Source organism: Miscanthus floridulus, chromosome 3, assembly GCF_019320115.1.
Source record: "Miscanthus floridulus cultivar M001 chromosome 3, ASM1932011v1, whole genome shotgun sequence".
Lineage (NCBI taxonomy): Eukaryota > Viridiplantae > Streptophyta > Magnoliopsida > Poales > Poaceae > Miscanthus > Miscanthus floridulus.
Genome location: NC_089582.1, coordinates 86,237,101 through 86,261,345, shown reverse-complemented (window position 1 = coordinate 86,261,345; position 24,245 = coordinate 86,237,101). Strand labels below are relative to the sequence as shown.

Genomic DNA, 24,245 nt, shown 5'->3' with positions numbered 1-24,245 from the left:
TTTTTATTTCGTGAATTAAACGCAACCTCAATGTATATGAATGAAATTTTACTACTAGTTCATCATTAACTAAAGTTAACTAAATGAAAGTACACTTATAATAATCTCCAATATCAAGTAAACTAAATTATAATGGATAATATTTAATAAAATAATAGGTCAAGTGAGGAAATTTAAATAAAAATTATAGAAAACAAATAGCCATTTTGCTTTATCAATATTTTTGGAATTACAGAATTAATACACAAGTAGAGGTTAAATTATTTGTGTGTATAATGTAGACAAGGATAGCTAATAAAAATAATATAGTTATTAATAAATATTAATACTTAGAAATATCAATTAATTATACAAATTATATTTTATGATAAATATATATCATAAAATATATTTTATATAAAGTAATTTATATCAACAAATAAATAAAGTAAAGTATTAAAATAATGTAAACAACAAATACATTAGGTTTAAACTAAATTAGAAGATACTAAAATTATTTTAATCTTTATGTATACGTAATAATTTTAAATTAATATTAAAAGTTATTTCTAGATATACTATTAAATGGTTCTAATGCATCATTAGTAACAATAAAATTAAATTACTGGTTACTCATTATGAAGAGAAAACTTTTAATTAGGTTCATGATACCTTATTGTTTCTGTGGATACGGATACTGCCGGATATTATCGAATACAGATCTGGAATCGAATAAAGAAAAACACTGAAAAACGAATTCAGATATATCCATTTAGTTACCATATTAGAAACGGATATGAATACGGATATCCATATTACAGGTTTTAGTGAATACGGATATCGGATAATGCGGATATCCATTTTCATTTTCCATCCTTAGTGGTCTTGAAAGTCAAGGTTTCTTGCGGAAGCTAGTTATGAGCTTGTGTGCAAGATCCAAGATGAGCCTTCAAGATTAGGCTCACAGCTCAAGGAGACACGGCACGGCTATTGGCGAGCAGCAGAGTGACCACGCGGTGAAATAAAACCAGGAGCAGAGGGGCTGGTTGAGTGCATCGCAAGATAGATAAAAGACCAGAGAGCAAAGCTAGCCAAATATATATATATTTTGTAGTGAGAGCTAGGTGGTTTGCTCTGGTGGCGGTGTGGGTGAGAGCTAGCAGGCTCAGCTCGATGGTGATCATCAGCAAGCAGTCTGGAGACTGTCGAGGAGACGCTGGTTGGAACAGACGCCGGGAAGGAGGCCCCAAGAAGGTTGATCTGCCTGAGCCGGTTGTCAAGGCGGGTGGATCGGGCGGTGAGATCGTCAAGAAATGGATCAAACCGCGGGTTGGTAGGATGGCGCTGACAGATACCAGATTTGAGGTGGAGAAGTTTGATGGCAGCGGCTACTTCACTCTGTGGCAAACAAGTGTAACACCCTAATTTTTATTTCTAAAATTTAGAATTATTTGAATTAGTTTGAATTTAATTGGGCTAGTTGTATTTGCCTCCATGATGCAACCTCACTAATTTATCTATCTACAGCCATCACACAACAAGTAGTGTCACATATCAATATATCATGCGAGTTTCAATCCAATAAGTAGAAACTAAAATATATCATTTCATCTTTTTCAACCCCAACAACATAATCATTTCTAGTCATAACAAATTGAAATGTGATGACCAACAAATAAATAAAATACATAGTAACCCTAATGACCAACAAATAACTAACCCTAATGACACCTACAATAAACAAAGAACCCTAATGACCAAAATAACTAGAAACCAAACTAACCTAACATGTTCATCACATAAAACAGTTAAACAACAATGCACTCAATCATCCTAAGCCATACATTTTGCAAATACAAACACAAATATACCAAAACACCATACAACCATGATTCCACATGATTAGGGACAATGTAAGCACATCTACGCGGATAGAATGGAGGAGGGGAGGGACTATTACCTCGAGGAAGCTTCGGGAGCCGAGATCGTGGCACCGGGGGTCGATTTTGGAGCCTAGGGTTTGGTGGCGGCACGGGGGAGAAGAGAAAGAGAGGGAGGCCGGCGGTTTCAGAATGGAGGGAGGAAGAAGAAGGGGCCTCGGCGCGGCCTAAAGGGACCAGACCTCGGCGTTGAGTCGGGCCACGCCGAGGTCTGGAGCCTCGGCGTTAAGTGACCCAACGCCGAGCTTCTGGGCCACCGTGCTTTGTTGGGCCGCCTGGGCCGCGCTCCGGGTGGGTCCAGTATCTCGGCGCGCAGTCCAGCCGCGCCGAGGTTGGGCACTTGGCGTCGGCGGACACGACACCGACATCTCGGACCCACGCGCCACCGTGTCGACGACGACCCCGGTCGTCCGTGACGTGGCAATACCTCGGCGTTGAGTGACACGACGCTGAGCCTCATATCTCGGCGTCATGTGCTAAGACGCCTAAAAATGGTCTATTTTTAGAAAATGTTTTGGTGTAGGTATTTTTCTAAAAATTGTTTTCAAAAAAGGCCAAAATACGAAAATTTCACGCTTCTCGCCTCCTGTCGTCGAGCGGCGCATGGCTCATCGCCTAAATGCATCGTCCTGGGTGCTAGCGGCTGCTGCAAGGAGACTCTCGTCTTCTCTACCAAAACACCTAGATGAGGTAACCCCGAAGGGCCAAATCCCCAATTTAGCAACTGTTTTTGATAAATAAGGATCTGATTTTTTTTCGATTTTTAGAGTTCATCAATCCCCTATTTGTTGCTTGTGTTATAGAAGCACTCCCTCCGTTCAGAAAAATATGCAATTCTAGCATAGTATCATGGTTTAGTATCTCAAATTTGATTAATTATAGATAAAAAATATAATATTTACGATATCAAATAAATACCATTAGATTCATTACGAAATGTATTTTCATAATAAGTTAATTTGGAATCATAAATGTGAATAGTATTCACTAGAAATTTGATCAAACGTAAACTACTTTTTTCGGCACGCAACCCGTAGTTTCATGTTTTGTTGGACAGAGGGAGTACATCATATTTCTTAGAGTTCCTTAATCACCAATTGATGAATAAGGATATGATTATCTTTTTCTGCTCGTCATTTATGTAGAAGTACCGAATAGCATTACATCATATTTTGTTCTCTCTTTTCATGTTTGCCTTTTTGAGAGAATGTTTTAATGAGCCGGAGGCTAGAAGTCTAGAACCAAAATAATCAATGGTAATGAGTATAATTATGGAGAGATCAGAATAAAAATTACTTTTCTAATAAAAATATGTGACACCTGTCCCGTGTAGCGTTTAAACGTTGTGTAAATGGGCTACATGACCGTTTATTATGGACAATGATCTAGTTATTTCCGAGGCGAGGAAGGGTAGCACAACTGGTAAGTATTATACTCCACTGCCATAAGCTAAAGTAAGTATTGTGTGTTTGAACTGACCCTAGTAGCATTTTATCCTGGCTTCGCCCCTGCTAGAAAGGAGCTCACCGGCAGGGGCGTGGGCAGAGGAGAGCTTTGTGTTAGAAATGTGTCGAATATTTATTTGTACTAATGGGGTTATAGTGGACTTGTGTTTGTAATTAGCAGTATAGGGTTAGGTGAGCTAGGTGTTGGCTCTTGTAACCTGGTCCCTCTATAAAAGGAGGAGGGGGCTGCACTTGTAACCCACCACTTGAGAGTAGCAACACAAGGTGACAGGCTCGTGGGGGTGCTGGCGATTTTGGCCAACGCCCCGGGGGCCGGTGTCGCGGTTTTGGGGAGGAGTGCCCGTAAGCATGCCCCGGGACATCGAGTCTCCTGTGCAGTGTGTACGATTTCTCATGAGCATCTTACCTAGGTAGATCCAAGCAATCGTTTTCGCGTTAGGCGCCGCTATCACAACAATTTGTATCAGAGCTGTTGGTTGTTTTGAGCATCTTAGGAGGCGAGGGATGAGGTGGAGACTCGAGGATCATGCTCGACTGGTGCTGCTCAAGGTGGCACAAGGTGGAGTATGGCGGCGACCGGTGCTCCGGTCGATGGTGTCGGACACTCTAGGCAGGAGGCCTGAACCGTCTGATAGGCTGCAAGTCGGTAAGGATTGGCCAGATGTGGCGGACGGATCGACACAGTGGCCGGTGAAGGCAGCGCGGGGAATGTCGGCCTTGGTTCACGATCCAGACCGGTAGGGCCAGACGTGGCGGGAGCCAGGTCGATCGGAGCACGGGAGCACCAAAGTGATGGTAGTGCGACCGGATGTTGCATAGGGGCTGTACCATGACACGGTGAGTAGCAGGGTGTCAGTGATGCGCGACCATGGTGTGGCATGTCTCGTGCACAGGAGGTGTGCGAGGGCATTGTTGTTGCGGCAGGGCCTGTACGTAGAAGTGAAGTGCGCACGGCGGGGCTTGCGGCAGCATGTGACGTTGCTGTCAGTGAGATGGCGGCGTGGAAGGTGCAGCTGTTGCGGCAAGGTTGCGTGTGGGCGAGCACGCGCGACAAGGCCGTGATGAAACGCTGATGGAGATGATCACAGGGAGTAAACAACCTGTTTACTGGTTGGTTTCTGGACTGATAAGCCCGGTTGATGCTGGTTTATTATGAGAAAAAAATATTATACCATGACTGATAAGCTCTGGCTGAAACCAGCAAACGAACAGACTGAAAAGTGAGCTGCAAGGTGACGAGATGCCATGCTGGTGGCGTCGAGGTTGTGTGGCAGTCCGACCGAAAGGTGAACATATAGCCTGTTCATTTGGCTGTGGCTTGTCGTAAACGATCATAAATTTTCAGTCGGAACAGTATTTTTCTCTCACACAAACCAGCCAGCAGTACTTCTTTACGAACCAGCAACGATACGAACCAGCTGATAAACGCCAAGCAGCACGGGCTGCAAACTTGTGCATGGTGGTTGTTGTGGTCCTAGCAGGCTAGCACCATGGCGAGAAGCAGAGGAGACGGTGCACCGTTGGCGAGCTCAAAAGCAGCAAAGTGTTTCTTGCAGCAACGTGAATGCGTGACCACGGAAGAGAGACGCTTGTGAGGAGACTGCAGCAGGGCCTCGCGTGTTGTGCTCATGAGAAGGCAGCAGACACAAGGTGGAAAAGGAGCCCAATCTACCGTATACCCCCTTATTTGTGTATACCATTTTCTGCTCCCAGGAAGAGCCACGTCGCCTGCTTTCCCTGGCCGTCAGATTCCACGTCAAAAGTCAGCTACCCACTGCCTGGAACCTTCGACGAGCTTCCTGCCCCATCCAGCCCTCCACGTTGCTTCCAAGACACGGAGAAAAGGGGCCGCTCGGCGTACGTGGCCCACAGCGCCGCACACCGCCTTCCTCTCCCGCAGCCTCGGCCGCTCCCGCTCCGGCCCACCTCTCTCCCGAAACTTCGCCCGCTCCGGCCCCGGCCCAGCGTGGCCCCTGCCTCCGACGACGCCCCGCGCTGGCGGCCGCCGTCCGTGCCCCCTCCACCCCTACGTCGCCGCGGCCTCGCGTCCAGGAGCTCGAAGGCCCTTCCTCTCCCTCGCCACCGGCACGCTAGGCGCCCGGCTCGGACGACGGCCGCGCGTTGCCTCTTCCTCTCCCCCGTCAGTGACTTGGCTGCGCGGCTCGCCCTCTTCTTCTACTCCGTCCCATGGTCCGGCCACCGGCGCCGAATCGACCCGTCGTCCTGTTCACCCTGTCATCATCGGCAGAGGAGGCCGCCACCAGTTATACACAGGTGAAATTTCCCTTCCTATTTCTGGGTATCGTTTACTTCTAGGGCTAACTGATTACTTTGTGCAGAATTTGTATCCACTTTGCATCTTCACCTTATTCCTCTTAGGGTGACTATCACTATTCTTGCTATCCCTTCAATTGATTGGTACAGGTCCTCTTCGATTTACATTGGTCCACTCATTTCCTTCCTATCCTTGCTCATGTACATATGATTGCTCACTTGGATTTGTTTCGCTCTGATGCTGGACCAATGCTTCTGGTTATGACCAGCTTCATTCGACTGCTTACCCTCAGGTATTCAGAGACTAACGGACTAAGCAAAATGGAGAATCCAGAGATCAAGATGATATCAAAATTAATGGAATTTTTAAATGGCTCAGTCCGAAGTACTTCTTCTTTATGCCAAGAATGTACAACATTTCATTTTGATACTGTGCGCAGGGTCACATTTAGCAATGCTATCTTCCTATCTGGTGAAACCAGTCATTTTTTTGCCATTGCTTTGATTCTTTGCAAAATTGCATACTGAGATTTTCTACATGTTGCTCCCCAAATTATGTTTCACACTCCTTCCTAATTTCTTTGTAATTCATTGCATTCATATAATAGCCTCCCTCCCTACGTTTATAAATGAACTTTACTGACACTTCTCTTCATTGAGATCTTCTACTTTAGAGATATACTGTCTATACACAGCAAGTACAAATTTTTGTTGTAATATCATTGCAGGAGTCATTCTACATATGTCCAGCCCCACCATCAATGTTTTCAGGTCGTCTAGTCGAACCTAGTCGCTATAGGACCGACCAGGCGACTAATCGTGATTAGTCGTCGACCAGGCCGATTAGTCGAGCCTAGTCGACCCTGGTCGTCCATATAATCGTCCTATGCATCAGGACTCCTGGGCAGCAAGCTCTGGAGGTAGCTTTGCAATAGCCCTCTCAACTAGTGTTGCAACATCTGGACTAGCTGAGGAAGCCGTGGCAGCTGCACCTGACCCAGATGATGAATGTAGAACACCTCCGTCAAGGTCAGGCATCGGCATTATCACTTCCACGTTTGCACGTCGTCGCTCCACAGCTGTACAAGCACAAGGCTGATAGTTAGCAGCATTACTAGCAGAGCCAGAGAGGATGCAGCCATGTAGGTCAGGAGAGCAGATGGGGAGGGAAAATGGACATACAGTCGTCAGAGCAGCTCATCACCAACGAGCAGAGGGCCGGCACCTTCAGGCCTTCAAATCAGAGGAATGCAGCTCTAACTCTGAGCCCCTGACCCCTGAGAGAACATGAAGCATCCAAATCAGAGGAGTAGAGATGAGAGGGCAGAGGAGCAGGGGATGAGGGAAGGACCTGAACGGCAGGGAGGCAGCTGCGGCGGGAATAGATCAGCAGAGGGCCGGCCACCTGCTGGAGCAGAGGGCGGCGGGAGCAGACACCTGAGCAGAGGGCTGAGCGACCAGGCACCTGTAGGAACAGAGGGCGGGCGGGCGCAGAGCCGCAGATGGCCAGCCACCGCGGAGCAGAGGGCGAGCGGACTGGCGCAGATGGCCGCCGGCGGGAGCAGGATGTAGAGGGCTGGGCGGCTGGCCACCGCGGGAGCAGAGGGCGGGCGGGACCGCCGGAGCAGAGGGCCGCCGGCAGGAGCAGGCTGCAGGGGCGCCGGCCACCGGCGGAGCAGAGGGCGGGCGCGACTCGCGAGTCGCGAGCACAGGGCCGGCGGCGGCTGTTAATTTCCCGTGAAATTTTTGTCGCTACCAGCCAAAACCCCTTATCCCTCCCACGCTCGCGCGCGCCCGTGACCCGCGCGCCCGTGACCCCGCGCGCGCGCGCTCACGCAGCTGCGTTTTCGCGCTCTGGCGCGCTCGCCCAGTGGCCCGCGCGCGGCAGCAAAAAAAAAACAGCCAAAACTAGTCGTCCCACCCCTAATCGGACGACTAATCGCGATTAGGCGACGATTAGTCGGACGACCAGGCCCCTAATCGAGCTAATCGGGTCGAGGTCCCTAATCGAGCATCCAGGACCGATTAGGACGATTAATCGCGATTAATCGGACGACTTGAAATCATTGCCCACCATCATGTACCTATTCCAAAAGGTAAGCAACTCACCTTTCCATTCAAACACATTTTGGGACTAAGAAAACATTACTTTGGTTGTACAACCTTCAGACCATCTTTTCCAACGTGCTGCTCCATCCCAAGTTTCGTGGTGCTGCAGTACCCTGGGAACATTTTGGAATGTTTAGTAAATGTCATTCCACTACAACAAATCCATGTCCTTAAAAGTTATTGCTATTCCTATACTGATGCATGTCCTTAAAAGTTATTGCTGCTTGCCCCTTCTTTCCTTGCTAATTTAGTTTTTATATTTTCCTGCAGAATCATATTGTTTTATGCTGCATTGCTATGATTCTGCAGCTGCTCCAGTCATATCACCGTCACCTGCTATTATATGTTCTTACTTTCAAGGTAAATTATCAAATTCCGTGGAGTAATAAAATCGTATTGCTCCTTCTTAAAATATTTACCCAGTACCTGTTTACTTATTCTATCAATTTATATTCGGGCTCGATGGCCAAAACAAGACAAAAGTCTTGCCCTTTCAGATAATGGTGCGCTACTACACTTTCAGATAAAAGCTACTACTCTGTCCATGACTACAGGTTGCTTCGTATGCACACGTGTAAATGATCGACCAGCCTGTTCGGTTGGCTGGTTCGTATCGTTGCTGATTCGTGAAGAAGTACTGCTGGCTGGTTTGTGTGAGAGAAAAATACTGTTCCGGCTGGAAATTTACGATCGTTTACGACAAGCCACAGCTAAACGAACGGGCTCTGCTGTCTCAAGTTTTGCCACAGCTTGTGTTCTTTCCATTCTCTTCCTGCTGACGACAGTGCACATGACCCTTTCAAGTTTTGCCTTTGTAGGCTACATACAGACCTTAGGAGCAACAATTTCTTTACACAATGAAAAATGCTATCATCTATAGTTTCACTAATAACTATATTTAGTTCTATTCTGTTACAGGTTTTAGAAACACAAACTCAGTAATTTTTTCAAGTATTTGTTTCCTCTCATGTAGGTTGTATGGTCCTACCCCTGCCAACACAGCGGCAAAGGTCAACATGCCAATGCTCATACTTCTGTACATAAAAGCCAATTTACTGGTACAAATATAGGTGACTAGTTTTTAAGCAACCTCATATTTGACTACATATTTATTTTGTTTCCCACAGCTCAGTTATTTATCCTGAAGGACTATCAGTGATGATGAGGCTTCACAACAGATGAATGGTAATCCTCTGAAACAGTATAATATTACACCATTTATGCTACCATTTTTATGCCCCTTGAACTATTTTGAATTGCAGTCTATGATCTGCATTTCAGAAACATAGCCCATGCTACTGGTCTTTTTACTGCTTCCATTCATGTTGAATTCAAGATGCAACTTTGTGGTACAGGTTCCACATTTTGGGTTGCCCAACTACGAAGCAGTTGAACTGATCGTTGTTTCTGCGTGCGTCATGCAAACTTTCTGGTGAATTTTCCTACGATGCTACCATGGCCATCAATTTGGCAGATACATTGTGCTCTACTCATCAACGAGCTGATGTACCTTAGTTTTTTTTTCCAGGTGAGCTGCTTTCACACCCAGTGCTACCATTCTGTATTGTTGCAGCGCTCAGTGATTCATATCCCGCTCTCCTTACATTGGTCCCATTCCATGGTACATAAGTCAGTGCCTTCGCTTGCAGTGTGGTTGTGCCACAAGGTTGGACTTTCCATCTTGGATGTGGCTTATGTTCGCTTGTTTGTTTCGTCGTAAACGATTGTGAATTATTTACTGCTGGCTGGTTTAGCTGGTTTGGTGTGAGAGAAAAATACTGTTCCAGCAAATAATCCACGATCGTATAAGCTCAGCCGAACAGGCTGGTTACTGTCTCAACATTAGGTACAAAGCAGTAACACGTGGCTTATGTTACTGTCTCAACATTAGGCACATTGTTCGCCGTAGGTTTCATAAATAATTTTTCTGTTGCCAAATTATAATTTCCATTTCACTTTGTGGCGAACAATGGCACTCCTATAAATATCAATTTGAAACCGCTGCTGTTATTTCCATCAAATTGTTGCCAATGCCAACCAAGCCCTTGTTTAGTTCCACCAAATTTGCACCTCTAAATTTTGCACAGTGCAAGATTCTTCATTATATCACATCGCATCAAATCTTTAAACACATGCATGGAGTATTAAATATAGGTAAAAAAAAAACTAATTACACAGTTTGGTTGTACTTTGGTAGATGAACGTGTTGAGCCTAATTAGTCAATGGTTGAATAATTATTAACAAATACAAATGAGTGCTACAGTACTGCTACAGTGCTGCGTGCTTTTTGGATGTCCAAAGTTTAGAGAACTAAACACACCCCAACTGATAAGTATCCTAACTTGTAATTATACCATCGAACTTTTTTTTTCCCTGTGTCGTGCCCGCGACAACATCCGGGGTTCCAACTAGGGCGCGTTTAGTTCGGCAAACTTTGCATAGTGCATGATTTTCTACTATAGCATTTTGTTTGTATTTGTAAATTATTGTTCAAACATTGACTAATTAGGCTCAAAAGATTCGTCTCGTAAAGTTAAAGCAAACTGTGCAATTTATTTTTAATTTCGTCTACATTTAGTACTCTATGCATGTATCGTAAGTTTAATGTAACGGAGAATTTTTTTTATATAGTTCACTTTTGGAGAACTAAATAAAGGCTAGGTTTATCGGTGCATGCATTCAATAAGGTACGGTGCTGTGCAAATTGAAGGTGCATGCACGTTGGATAATTAATGTGGTCCTTGGATTCACACGGTGCATGTCAGATGCATGCATGCTGGTTTGGTCTTTTGAATTCACTCAGTACAGGCTGGTGCGCATGCATGGTCTTCAATTCACACGGTGCAACGCAGGGCCGGTATTGAGCTGCAGGGGTGGTCTTTCACGAAGGGAACGTATCGGATTCGCGTGGTGTCGGATCCGGATATCATTTTTTACTATATTTTAATTCGGATATGAATATGGACACGAACATTTCTCAATATGAATACAAAATGAATGTCTCAGATTCGGATACAAAACAAATGTTTTACTCGATTCAACTTGAAGTGTATATTGTTAAATTCAGGCTTGGTTTAGTTCTTAAAATTTTTTATCCCAAATTATCACATCGAATCTTGTGACACATGCATGAAGTATTAAATATAGACAAAAAAAATACTAATTGCACAGTTTGGTTGGAAATCGTGAGACGAATGTTCTAAGACTAATTAGTTTATGATTAGCCATAAGTGCTACACTAACTAACATGCGCTAATGACGGATTAATTAAGCTTAATAAATTCGTCTTGTAGTTTCCAGACTAGCTATGTAATTAGCTTTTTTATTAGTATCCGAAAATTCCTTACATCCTCCGAAACATCCGACGTGACATCCAAAAATTTTTATTTCGTGAATTAAACGCAACCTCAATGTATATGAATGAAATTTTACTACTAGTTCATCATTAACTAAAGTTAACTAAATGAAAGTACACTTATAATAATCTCCAATATCAAGTAAACTAAATTATAATGGATAATATTTAATAAAATAATAGGTCAAGTGAGGAAATTTAAATAAAAATTATAGAAAACAAATAGCCATTTTGCTTTATCAATATTTTTGGAATTACAGAATTAATACACAAGTAGAGGTTAAATTATTTGTGTGTATAATGTAGACAAGGATAGCTAATAAAAATAATATAGTTATTAATAAATATTAATACTTAGAAATATCAATTAATTATACAAATTATATTTTATGATAAATATATATCATAAAATATATTTTATATAAAGTAATTTATATCAACAAATAAATAAAGTAAAGTATTAAAATAATGTAAACAACAAATACATTAGGTTTAAACTAAATTAGAAGATACTAAAATTATTTTAATCTTTATGTATACGTAATAATTTTAAATTAATATTAAAAGTTATTTCTAGATATACTATTAAATGGTTCTAATGCATCATTAGTAACAATAAAATTAAATTACTGGTTACTCATTATGAAGAGAAAACTTTTAATTAGGTTCATGATACCTTATTGTTTCTGTGGATACGGATACTGCCGGATATTATCGAATACAGATCTGGAATCGAATAAAGAAAAACACTGAAAAACGAATTCAGATATATCCATTTAGTTACCATATTAGAAACGGATATGAATACGGATATCCATATTACAGGTTTTAGTGAATACGGATATCGGATAATGCGGATATCCATTTTCATTTTCCATCCTTAGTGGTCTTGAAAGTCAAGGTTTCTTGCGGAAGCTAGTTATGAGCTTGTGTGCAAGATCCAAGATGAGCCTTCAAGATTAGGCTCACAGCTCAAGGAGACACGGCACGGCTATTGGCGAGCAGCAGAGTGACCACGCGGTGAAATAAAACCAGGAGCAGAGGGGCTGGTTGAGTGCATCGCAAGATAGATAAAAGACCAGAGAGCAAAGCTAGCCAAATATATATATATTTTGTAGTGAGAGCTAGGTGGTTTGCTCTGGTGGCGGTGTGGGTGAGAGCTAGCAGGCTCAGCTCGATGGTGATCATCAGCAAGCAGTCTGGAGACTGTCGAGGAGACGCTGGTTGGAACAGACGCCGGGAAGGAGGCCCCAAGAAGGTTGATCTGCCTGAGCCGGTTGTCAAGGCGGGTGGATCGGGCGGTGAGATCGTCAAGAAATGGATCAAACCGCGGGTTGGTAGGATGGCGCTGACAGATACCAGATTTGAGGTGGAGAAGTTTGATGGCAGCGGCTACTTCACTCTGTGGCAAACAAGTGTAACACCCTAATTTTTATTTCTAAAATTTAGAATTTATTTGAATTAGTTTGAATTTAATTGGGCTAGTTGTATTTATTTTTCTAGGGAAGAATAAAAATTTTACAAAATAAACTAAAAGAAATATAAGGTAGAAAAAATATTTGTTGCATTCTTGCTGCGGCACGGTTTTTATTGGTTGTCTTTGTGTCTTTAGTTCGCGTTTATATTAAATAGGATAGAAATCATTTCCAAAAATCTCTTTAGAAAAATGAAAAGCCTTTCTTTTATTTCCCACCCCTCTTTCTCTTTTTCTGGCCCATAGGCGAGCCGGCCCAGCCCGCTGGCCATGCCCTCCCCTCCTCCCCCTCTCACTCCCGCGCGGCCTAGCCCAGGCTGCGCCCTGCCTCTCCCTCCCGCTCGCGCAACCGGCCCAAGTGGCCAGGCGGCCTAGCAGCCCGCAACAGCGCGCCCTCCCCTTCCCTCTCCCTGCCACGCGGGACCCACGAGACAGGGTCACCGATGGGTGGGACCCACCCATCAGTGACCCTGCTACAGGGTCGTCTCCTTCCCCACGCTGCTCGCGCAGCCCAAGCCGCAGCGCCAAGCCGCGTGGCCGCGCTCGCCTGGGCATGTAGCGGCCACAACCGTGCCCTTCCTCGCCCGCCTTGCGCCGTTGCCGCCCTACCCTGAGGGCCGCGGCCGCGTTTGACCGCGAGCAGTCGCGCCGACACCGTCACTCCCACGCCTCCCGCTGGCCGCCGCATGCCGCCGCGCCGAGCCACCTCGCCACGCCACGTGCCCCTTCTGCGCCAGCCATGCAGTGCACCGTAGCCGCCTCCTCCCGCAACGCGCGCACCCGCATAGCGCCGTCGCCGCCACTGCCCGCGAGCCACGCTCGCACTTGACCGCGCGCCCGCTCGTAGGCGTCGTCGCCGCCCGCCTCGCCTTGCCCGCTCGGTCACGCTCGCTGGTGGCCGAGCACCTATAAAAGGCGCCCTCTGTCGCCTTCTCACTCCCTCTTACACACACTCTTGCTCGCTCTCGCCACTCCTCCCTCAATGTCCGAGCTCACCACTGTTCCGAGCTTGCCACCGTTGAACACCCCTCTCCGTCGTGTTCTAGGCACATCGAGCTCGTCGACGAGCTTCACCGTGTGGTAAGGACCGCGTCCGTGCCCTCCCCTCCCTCTTTCTCCCTCTCTGTGCGTCGGAATGACTGGCCAGAGTTACTCCGGCGAGGCCGAGCCGCTCCTCCGCGCGCACCGCCGCCTCGGGCCACCCCTTGTCGCTGGCAAAGGCCCTGGTCGGGTCCGCTTCCTCGCGCGCAGCGCGCCTACGGCCTCGCACCACCGCCGTGCCCCTAGCACCACCGGTCCACGGTGGACCCGTGGACCACCCCCACCGGCACTGTCCACCGCTGGTTCATGGATCGCGACCGACAGCCGCCGCTGCTTTTACGGAAAGGCCCTTGGCTTTTCTGCAAATTCAACTCATGGTCCAGAATTTTAAATGAATTTATGTTTTATTTATTTTTAAACCCGATAATAGTTTGGTTTCATTACAGTTTTGCCACTGATTCATAAAATGAGCATATCTTCTCCGTTTTAACTTCGATTTCAGCGGTTCTCGACCCACGAGTTTCTCTCGACGCGTAGAATAGCTTGGTAGGCTTGTTTATGCTTGATCTATGTAATGGTGAATGTTTCTAATTAAGTTCATGATTTCTTTGTATGTACCGTTTGATGCGTATAGATGGGGAGCAATTTGTGGGGGAAGGAGAACCCGATCAACAAGGTCCTGAGCAGCCCGACTTCGAGGAAGGCAAGTGCTGGCACATTCCTTGAAGCATATTGTTTACCTATTTAACTTTAATTACACTTTATTTTTATGCATGTGTCTTAGTATGTTAAACCCTAAGGACTCTGACTAGCCCTTTTTATCCTTCCTTGAACCTAGGGTTTTACATGGGTAAATATAGTTGTGCTTAGCTGCTCCAACCTATAATGACACTTGATACTTACTTCATGATGGAATAATCCTAACTATTGGCTCATTGCAATGGATGGTTAATTAAAAGTTGGCTTTTAGCAACATAGGGGGAATAAGTGCATGTGGTTTTCGGTACTTATGTTCACCCTTCCTAAGGACCGGTTGAAAGGTCCTTGTTTGGTTTTGGTAATTGAGTGACAACCTTAGGTGGACTAATATGTGTTTGAGTGAGATACACATGCGATTAGTCCACAAGTACATGTGTGTGAGCAACATATGCCATGACGGTGAAGATGGCTCAAAGATATTGCAAAGCTCACACATGTGATGAAGGAACTCATTGCATATAAAACATAACATTAAGTCATGTGACTAAGGTGGAGAAGATCAAGACAAGGCTTGACTCGACGGACCAGTTGTAAGTGTGAAGGGCAAGTTGAGTGATGACTTGGCGCTAATGGACCGAAGCAACGGTGAAGTGCAAGTGAAGTCAAGATCGATGAACCAATATGGTCATGTGATGATATAGAGTGGATCATATAATTGTTGATCATATTGGTGCATATGTTGCATCAACATTGGAGGAGATGGAATGGAATGCGCAAGGCAAAGATATAACCTAGGGCATTTCATTTCACCGGTCATAGGTGTGTAGAGAAGTTGATGACCGAGTTTAGGATAGATGATCGTACTATCAAGAGGGGCAAACTTGTTTGCATATCGGTCATCTAATACCACTCGAGTGATCTAACTTTGCATCATTGCTAGGATCGAGTGGAGTGGCAAGTTGAGTGGCTAACTCCTTCAAAATGTTTGTGAAAATGCTAATACACATACACATGGTGGTGTACACTTGGTGGTGTTGGCACATTTGCAAAGGAGGAGAAGTTGGAGTTGAAATGGATCAATTAGGTGAAGAAAAGGAGGCGAGGAAGTGTCACTGTGAGTGACTGGACGCGGCCCATGGTGGGACCTGCGCATCCGGTCAGTGCTGGCACTCGATCGTGGCACGCGAGTTCATGACCGGACACTGGCGCCTAAAGGTGATCGGAGGCGACGCTGGTGCGTCTGGTCAATGCTAGCAATAAATGACGTGGAGGTGTTGGTGTTAGCACGCAGGGCCTGTGAGGATTGGACGCGGTAGTGAGTCCGATCGTCCTACACCTGACACGTCCAGTCATCCAAAAGCTGCTCGGGGACCTCTCTGGAAACGATCGAACACTGGTAGTGGTGCGTCCGGTCATTGGCTTGGTGGCATGCTGGTTCATGCGAGCGAACGCTAGTGAAGCGTGTCTGGTCTTCGTTCGCTGCGTCCGGTCATGGTTATGTTGGCGTGCAAAGCAAAGCAACCATTTGGATCACGTGGCCGAGTTTGATCTCAGTGGACTTGCAGTAGCCGATCGGCCACCGGACGTAGGGCCTGGCGCGTCTAGTCATTATGACCGGCGTGTCCGGTCGCTGCGGGTTTCATCAAGTAAAGGGGTAACAGCTATTTTAGCCCTTAGGGCTATAAATAAAAGTGTTGGCCAGCCTTTGGCTAGTAGCTAAGCACCCTTGAGCCTTGGTGGCTTGTGTAGGTGTGCTTGGGAGCCCTCTAACTTACTCTTGCTTGATATTGTTCATCCGATTGAGTGAGTGAGCGATTCTAGTGCGATTGCATTATGAGGTTGCATCGAGTGGCACTAGGTGATCATGTTGCAAGCTGGTGGTGCTTGTTACTCTTGGAGGTTGCCACCTCCTAGACGGTTTGGTGGCTTACGACTCCGTTGAAGCACGTGAGAAGATTGTGCGGTGCTCCGGAGGAGGATTTGTGAGGGGCATTGTGCTCACCCTACGGGGATCGCGAAGAGCAACTCTAGTTGAGCGTGTCATTGAGCTATCCTTACTTTCAGGGTAGGTTCTTGCGGTGTTCGACGTGCTGGCTTGGCGAGTGATGCCAATTAGCCACCGAACCACCAAGTGAGTGGTTGACACAGTGGGGACGTAGCTTGGTGGCAACCAAGTGAACCTTGGGAGAAAATCACCATGTCAACATTGTCTTCATCATTTTCTCGGTGGTTTGCATTCCATGAAACACAAGCTTGTATTACTTTCATATATGTTGTGCTTGTGTAGTTGCTCTTGTGACTAGTTTAGCTTTAGTAGCTTGCTAGTTGCCTTCTTGCTTGTGTAGCATAGAAGTAACTTCCTTGAGTGGCTAATTTGGTTTTAGTAACCTTGTTAGTCACAATGCTTAGTTTGTGTAGCTAAGTAATTTGTGCTCTATAATTTAGCTTATTATCACACCTGATTTTAAGGATAAAATGACATGTAAAATCTTATGTGTGTTCAAAGATCAGTCACACACATAAGCCGATAAATTATAAATAGTATCATCACAAGTGTTTATTACATCACGAATAATAAGACATAGTCTTCACATAAATAGTATCATCACAAGTATTTATTGACTCAAACTTTAATATTCTTAACTATGGAACTTGCGGACATGCCCACAAAATTCCAGCACTTATTACAAAATCCAACTCACACATAAACATAATAATAAATCAACTAGGCACACCAAAGTTCACACCACACCACTTGACTCAACTTGACCCGTGCTACTAATGTCTTATTACATAGAAAGGAACTCCAACACCTATGGGTGAGGTTTATGGGGAAGCTTCTCAAAATTCCTTGGCAGGCTGAGGCTCTCCCTTTGGTCATTTATCACTCGTTGGTACCTCTTAAGAGTCTCCTGCTGTGCCTTTAATTGATCTTCCAGTCGCTGAATCTTTCCTACTAACTCACAACCAAAATATACCATCACTTGAGTAGTTGGATCCGTGCCCTAAGGGTCCATCATTGCCCATTCCAATTCAGGGTGTTGGCGAGGGAGGAATTGATATTGATCCTCCTTCATATCCTCAAAACAACTGCCACGGAGACCCATGCAGGCTTCAGCGACTGCATCTTCTATGCCATCTTCCATGGTGGCACAACGAGCATATTGTGAATAGGTTGCGTCCAGTTGATATGCTTCCTTCTCTTCATCCCTAATGGAGATGCACGCCCTAGTCTTCCAATAAGTGTCCTCTAGAGGGTGCGTATGTTCTTCGCAGACATACTCCACAGCTGCATCCCAATCAGCGTAGTAGGTCTGAAGAATCCCCATAAGTCGGTGGTGCGAAACGGAGGATTCACACCCCGGCTTGTACTAGATCTTTGTAGTCCATCCCATGGCAGGGGTAGGCTGATCTTCTTGAATGGCCTCCTCATCATCATCATCAGACAATACAACTACCTCCACTTCTTTGGGTTCTTCTTCAGGCTCTTCCTGGAATGGCTCAGGCGTAGGTGTAGGTGCTGGCGAGTCAACTTCCTGCTCCTAGGGTTCCCCCTCATGGCTCCATGGACTCATACAAGCCACGAGGCGGGTAGTAGCCTCCGGTGCTGATGCGAGCGGTCTTATTGGCACGAGACATCTATAGAATTAGATTTAGTTAGGTTAGAAGCAATAATTTTCATAACAGAGTAAGACAAAAGAAGCATAAAAATTTAGCAAATAACAAGAGTGAGAAGGAAAGCATGAAATGAGTGAAGCAAAAGAGGCTAAAACGATCATTGCTAACTAGGCTTGTGTCGATGTTTGACCACCGATAGCCTACCACAGGGGTACCCGGGGCAGTATGTTCGGGCTTCAGCGTATGTGGAACTCGACGATTAACGCAAGAGACAGTCGATTTATCCTGGTTCGGACCCTCAATCGTTGATCAAGTAATAGCCCTACGTCTAGTCGGCGTTAGCCTTTGCGTTGGATTGATTGTCAAGTGTTGTGTTGTTCTGTGTGAAAAAAGTCCCGTCTCTAGGAACCCTGCCCTCCTTTATATAGTCAGGAGGTCAGAATCCTAGTCGGTTTATAATGAGAGAACCCTAGTAGGATTACAGAATAATAATACTACTAAGATTACATGGGAGGAATCCTAGTTAGACTAGATCTTTCTCCCTTTCTTGCGTGGTATCCCGTAGGTCCCACACCGACAAGCCCCCGAGCACTTCATGGTTGAACTCTGGAAGCCTCGTCTTGTTCATTCAGGTCTTGTCGAGTAGGAACAAGCGTCGTTCGAGTGCTTTCTTGAGCGAAACCATGTAGCGCTTCGTGAGATCTTCGCGTGGTGTGTATCTTTTTGAAGAAAAAAATATTCCCATTTGGGAGTAGCCCCCGAGCCTCTTGCTGTTTGGCACAAGGAGTTGGAGGGTCTTCTTTTTAATTTGCTTTGATTCTTTGTCGAAGGGCTCCTGAGCATATACCCGGGTTCTTTATTAAAAAGAGCTCGGATATAGCTATGTCCGGGTTCTTTTTGTCGTGTGGCCTTGAAGTGGTCTGTATTGAAGAAGTCTTCTGAGTGATGTGCGCTTTTTGAAGGAAAAAGTGCACTCACTGAGTGTAGCCCCCGAGCCTCTTGCTATTTGGAATAAAAAGTTGGAGGGTCTTGAATCTTATGTTGTTTGAAAAACGACTGTCTTGAGGAAGTCTTCTGTGTGATGTGCTCTTTTTGAAGGAAAAAATGCACTCACTGAGTTTAGCCCCTGAGCCTCTTGCTGGGTTCTTTTGTCCAAAAAGAACTTGGATACAGATTCTTGGCATGTTCTCTGGTAGTCTGCTGTTGTCAGATGTAGTTGTATGGTGGTTGGTGATAGTAAATGTTGTTTGTTCACAAGTTGTACAGTGTTGGTATATTCTTCCGAATATGCTCGTTCTTGAGTACTGCTCCTTCACGTCTGAGTCCTCTTTCATTGAATTCTGTCTTTTCACTGTGTCCTTTGTTAGGTTTGTTCCGTTGGTGCTCCCGGTCCATGTGCACCGCTTCTTTGGCCTATAAATATCCTCCTTGTGTGCTGTTTCGATCCATCGAGCATTCTGTTGCGTGTTCTGAAATCGTAGTCATGAATATGGTAGTTTGTGAAGTAGAGCAGCCTCTAGGCGTGTTTTGCCATTCTTGTGTATCTTGCCATAGCTGGAGGGAGTCTTGTGATAGGGATTAGAGGTAGGCTAATCCTGCAGCAGCATTGTACTTAGAAGTACGTGGCGGTAGTTGGAGGGAGTCTTGTGATGTGGGATGCGATCCTTCATCTGGCAGTTCTGGGTTGATCCTTGTCGCCTGCCCTGAGACTATCCGGTGCAGATCAATGCCATATCCAGCATCACATCGGACTTGGGTAGACAGATGCCTGTCGGCCTTCTCTGCTCCATGTTGTCCCACCGTGCTGCTGATTTCCACCTTGGATGCACTACGTCCGTCCTTTAAAGAAAATAGTGTAGCCGAGTGCGGTTTGTTCTACCGAGTAGCAATTTGGAACACGTAGTCGTTCTAGAGCCTAGCCGTGTCCAGGTTCCTCTTTGCTACTTTGCTTGTCGTAGTCTGAGTTCATTGGGTCTTGTAAGATATGTAATCTTCTATTTTTTGAAACCATTTATAATGGAAAGAATCTTGTCTTCTGAGTTGTTATTCTTTATTCTCCTGATGCCCCAGTTGTTGATGAGATTTATGAGTTCTTTCTGTAAGGACCGGGTTGTTGCACTCCTTGTGAGGTAACCCTTTTTTGCTTTATTGTTGATGAGTTCTTTTTGTAGTAATATGATAACTCCGTTGTGGTGCTGGATGGATAAGTCTGAAATCTGCCTGTTGAACTGTACCGTTGTGTGGATTTGAGCCGTCCGTCATTTTAGCTGTGTCGGTAAATGGACCATTGCGTCCTCATGCCGTGTTAAAATGGGCCTGGTGGGCCATGTTTTTACTAGTGTAAAATCCATTTAAAGGCCTTTCTCCTCCTTTTCTTTGGTACCTTGCCTTTGCCTTGAAACCCTAGCCTTCGAAACTCCGTTGTCACCATTGCCGCCGTCATCTGAGCGCTGCCGTCTGAGCCTTCTCTATTCTTAGTGCCCCATTGCCTTTGCTTGTATATGGGTAGGAAGAAGTCTGTGAGTAAGTCCCAGGCGACCTGTGTCGACAAGGAAGCATCGCTCTCCATTATTGAAAATCAAGAATTCATGGCGATGAGGGCTGCTCAGAAGATCTGGTCGGCTCCAACAACAACTGAAGATCAGCTTCGTGAGCTCGTTAGCGATGGTCTGATTCAGAGCAAGGATATTGTAGATTGGAGAGCTCCAGGCGAGCATCAGGTCCCTGCTCTAGGCCCTGGTGAGATTATTCTTTTCGTCTCCTTTATCCGTGCTGGTCTCTGCCTTCTTGCTTATGCCTTTCTTCACTGATTTCTCAACTATTTTGGGATTAGCCTGAACCATCTTGCCCCCAATGTTGTCCTCCATATTTCTGTTTTCGTTCATCTTTGTGAAACTTTCCTTGCAATTCTTCCTTCTCTTTCCCTCTTTCGTTACTTCTTTCGCCTGAAGCCCCAACCCCGCCGCGATGACACCAGTGTTCTTGGTGGCTGCGGGATTCAGTTTCGCCAGGGTCTTAAGAGCAAATTCTTTGACTATGACCTGGTTGATTCTGTGAGGGATTGGTGTGTTGACTGGTTTTATGCCGCCAACTTGATTCCTCCTCTTTCCATTCATTCTGAATCTGGTCCCTTGGCTAATGACCGATGGGAAAAGAATCCTGTGATGGCGGCTGAGCTCCAGATGATCAAGCCTTTTCTTGAGAGGATTTGCACACTGAAACAACAAGGCTTGACTAGCTTTGGGATTATTTCTAGTTTTCTTCGCCGCCGAGTTCAACCTTTGAAGGAGCGAGAACATTATGGTTTCGAGTACTCTGGGGCGGAGGACCCTTCTCGTATGGTCCCTGTCCTTGAGTTGACTGATGAGGAGGTGCTCGAGCATCTTCAGAAGATGCTGAAAGGAGTAAGCGTCGTCTCGCTTGCTGCCCTTGAGTACAGTGCTAACAACCCCCCCTGCTGTGAGTTGTTCTTTTCTTATGCGGGTACTTTTGAATGTCTTTTGTCGTATCCACTTTTTGCTTAATCTTCCTTGTCTTGTTGTTTTACTCTTTTATAGGAATTGGGGCATAATTTCGCTGATCCAATTCCCCTTGATGATTTCCCTGCAAATGTGGAGGCTAGGGGTAGTCTTGCTAGGTTGTCCTTGACCAGTAAGTTTCAGACTACCACAATATTTCCTGGTGTTTCTTCCACAAACCTTGATGTATATGTAGAGTATGTTCCTCATCCAGTTCCTTGAGCTTCTCGTACTTTTGGAAAGAGGGGGCAAGCGGATAATTCTTCTTCTGCTCTGTCTGCTGCCAAGAAGTCTCATCAATCGAGTACTCGTCCAGGTACTCCAGTTATAGCTAGCATGCTCTTAGGTGAGCATATTAATACGCTCTGTCCTTTTGTTGTTTGTTTTTATCTTTGACTGAGTACTTTTGTCCTTTTTCAGTTGGTGCTATGGTGGCCTTGGTCGAGAGTGAGGAAGAAGAGGATGATGATGCTGCCCTTGTTACTCATCGGTGAGTTCTTTTCTTGTTTTCCCATTGTTGAACCCCTCTTTTTGTTTTGACTTTGGTCTTGTTCTCTTGTAGTAAGCGGTCATCGGGTTCGAGTTCTTCTGGGGCTCCAGTACCGGCTACACCGCTCCTGTCGCAGGGTGGCGGCAATGTTTTTGCCGTTGTGGTTTCCCCTACGAGGTCTTCTTTTGGTTTTATGAAGAAGAAGATAGCTAAGTGAGTGAATTCTGGTTTTATTTCTTTGCTTCTGTTCCCCTTTTTTCTTATTCTTATCGTCGAGTTTCCTTGTCAACTTTTAGGCCTTCGTCTTCTCTGAACCCTCAGTCAACTTCTTATCAGCCCTCTAGTGTGCCCTTGTGTACTGAGTCTCATAACTCATTACGCACGGTCGTCGAGGTGGCTGTGAGGGAGACAGAGTATGCAGCCGCTGATTTGCTAACTCCTGAGGTGACTGTGGCCATGGCGGCGGGTTCATCTGAGGGATTGGCCGTGGCTTCCTAGGAGAATGCCCTGGTCGTGCCTTCTTTGCCTCGGCCGGCTTCTCCCTCTCCTCTTCTTGCTTCTGGCGGTCTGCCTTTGGCTGACGACGTGGTGCAGCAATTTGATGCCACTCATTGATTGTCGGAGCTGACTGCTGCCTGGGGAACCTTGGCGACCTTGGCGACTTCTTTCGGGGAAAAGCTCTAGGTAAGTTTTTCTGAAGTTCTTTCTTTGGATGTTCGTTTTTCTTCTATCCTTATGTCTTGTTTCTCTCTCTCTTTTTGCTCAGTCTTTTCCTCATAATCATACCAGCTTCTTTTTCTCGTCTGAAAATGAGAAAAAATTGTCTTCTGAGGTGAGTACCCTGAAGGCAGAGCTTGACCTCTGTTGGGCCAAGTTAGAGACTGAGCGTCAGATGCATCAAAAGGAGGAGAAGGCTCTCTGTGCCTGGGTAGTTGAGGTAGAAAAGCAAAGGGATGCAGCTGCCCAGGAGGCCTTAAAAAACGTGGAGGCCATGAAGAAAGAGTGCCATGGTATCGCGAGTTCTTTTTCGTTTCCCTTTGTATTCAAATTTGCCTTTCTACTGACTTGTCTTTTGTTGCTTGGTCTAGCTCTCCGAGTTGAAAAGTAGAAGCTCTTGGAGGGTATCGAGGAGATGAAGACACTCGTTCGTACTAGCCACAATAAGGCTGAGGAGGTAATTACTTGAGCTAAAGAAGAACTCACACTTGCTAAGTTGATTAGGCGTGGAGCTGATAGAGATCTTGTGCAGGCCCAAAAAACCATTGAGGACTTGACTGGCAAGTTGGCAACGGCTACTGAGAATTGGAAAGCTCTGTGGAAGTCTTTTCGATCAGTAGCTGACCTTCTCCGGACTCCAGCAGATGATGGTCATTCTTGGGCTCAGTTCATTCCCCAAGTGTCGACCCATTTCCAGGAGTTCGTGAAGAGGTGTGCCCATCTGTGTACCATGAATGTTCTTGCCCAGGTCTGGGTTCTTTCTCTAAAGTTTCCTTTGTCCAAGGTTGCCGATGAAGCCGAGAGTCAAGAGTATCTGGATGCTGTTGAGAAGTTGGAGCCTGAGGTCGATGATTTAGCCAGGAAGATTGTAGATAATCTTAACATTGATATTTCTTCTCCTGATGACAATGCTTGATGTAATTGACCTTTGTATTCCAGCTTCTGTAATAAAACACTATACTTGAAGACTGAATGAAGATTCTTTATTTTTTGTTGATGTCTTCTTTGTCTGTATTTCTTTGTCTCATAAACAACTTGGCTTAGGTGAATCATTGTCTTGACAAACTTTCTTAATCTGTCGAGTGCTTTTCTGGCTTTAGTTTGTGCCTTGTAAACAACTCGGTATATGTAGATTGATGTTTTGACAGACTTTCTTGATTTGAAGAGTGCTTGTCTGGCTTTTGTCTGTGACTTGTAAACAACTCGGTATAGATCGTTGTCTCGACAAACTTTGTGTTCTTGTTAGTACTGAAAAGACTTAGGAGATCTCAAGTATCTTCAACTTCTTTTTGGCTTAACTCAAGATATGGTCGGCGTCTGGTCCTTTCCTTGGTCACAAAGACATCCTAGGATCGTCAAGCCCCCGAGCACTTCATGGTAGAGCTCTAGAAGCCTCGCCTTGTTCCTTCAGATCTTGTCGAGTAGGTACAAGCGTCGTCCGAGTGCTTTCTTGAGCGAAACCGTGTAGCGCTTCGTGAGATCTTCTAAGTGTAGCCCCCGAGCCTCTTGCTATTTGGGACAAGGAGCTGGGGGGTCTTGTCTTGAAATTGCTCTGATCTATGCT

At 45.5% G+C, this 24,245-nt stretch overlaps 2 protein-coding genes across 2 annotated transcripts; both read left to right on the top strand.

Moving 5' to 3' along the window:
• Nucleotides 1–4,949: 4,949 nt before the first annotated feature.
• LOC136543972 (uncharacterized) lies at nt 4,950–10,392 on the top strand. Its single transcript, XM_066536275.1, has 10 exons — nt 4,950–5,659; nt 5,929–5,952; nt 6,388–6,420; nt 7,739–7,755; nt 8,078–8,128; nt 8,323–8,582; nt 8,742–8,778; nt 8,896–8,953; nt 9,124–9,200; nt 9,297–10,392. Exons 1-8 carry the CDS (start codon nt 4,950–4,952, stop codon nt 8,925–8,927), a joined length of 1,164 nt encoding a protein of 387 aa, XP_066392372.1. The 3' UTR covers nt 8,928–8,953; nt 9,124–9,200; nt 9,297–10,392.
• Nucleotides 9,289–23,660, top strand: LOC136541856 (uncharacterized). The gene is made up of 8 exons (XM_066534014.1): nt 9,289–9,296; nt 14,274–14,342; nt 21,895–21,964; nt 22,037–22,177; nt 22,261–22,648; nt 22,731–22,974; nt 23,053–23,138; nt 23,214–23,660. The coding sequence occupies exons 3-5, from the start codon at nt 21,903–21,905 to the stop codon at nt 22,460–22,462; spliced, it is 405 nt and encodes a 134-aa protein (XP_066390111.1). The 5' UTR covers nt 9,289–9,296; nt 14,274–14,342; nt 21,895–21,902; the 3' UTR covers nt 22,463–22,648; nt 22,731–22,974; nt 23,053–23,138; nt 23,214–23,660.
• Nucleotides 23,661–24,245: the final 585 nt, after the last annotated feature.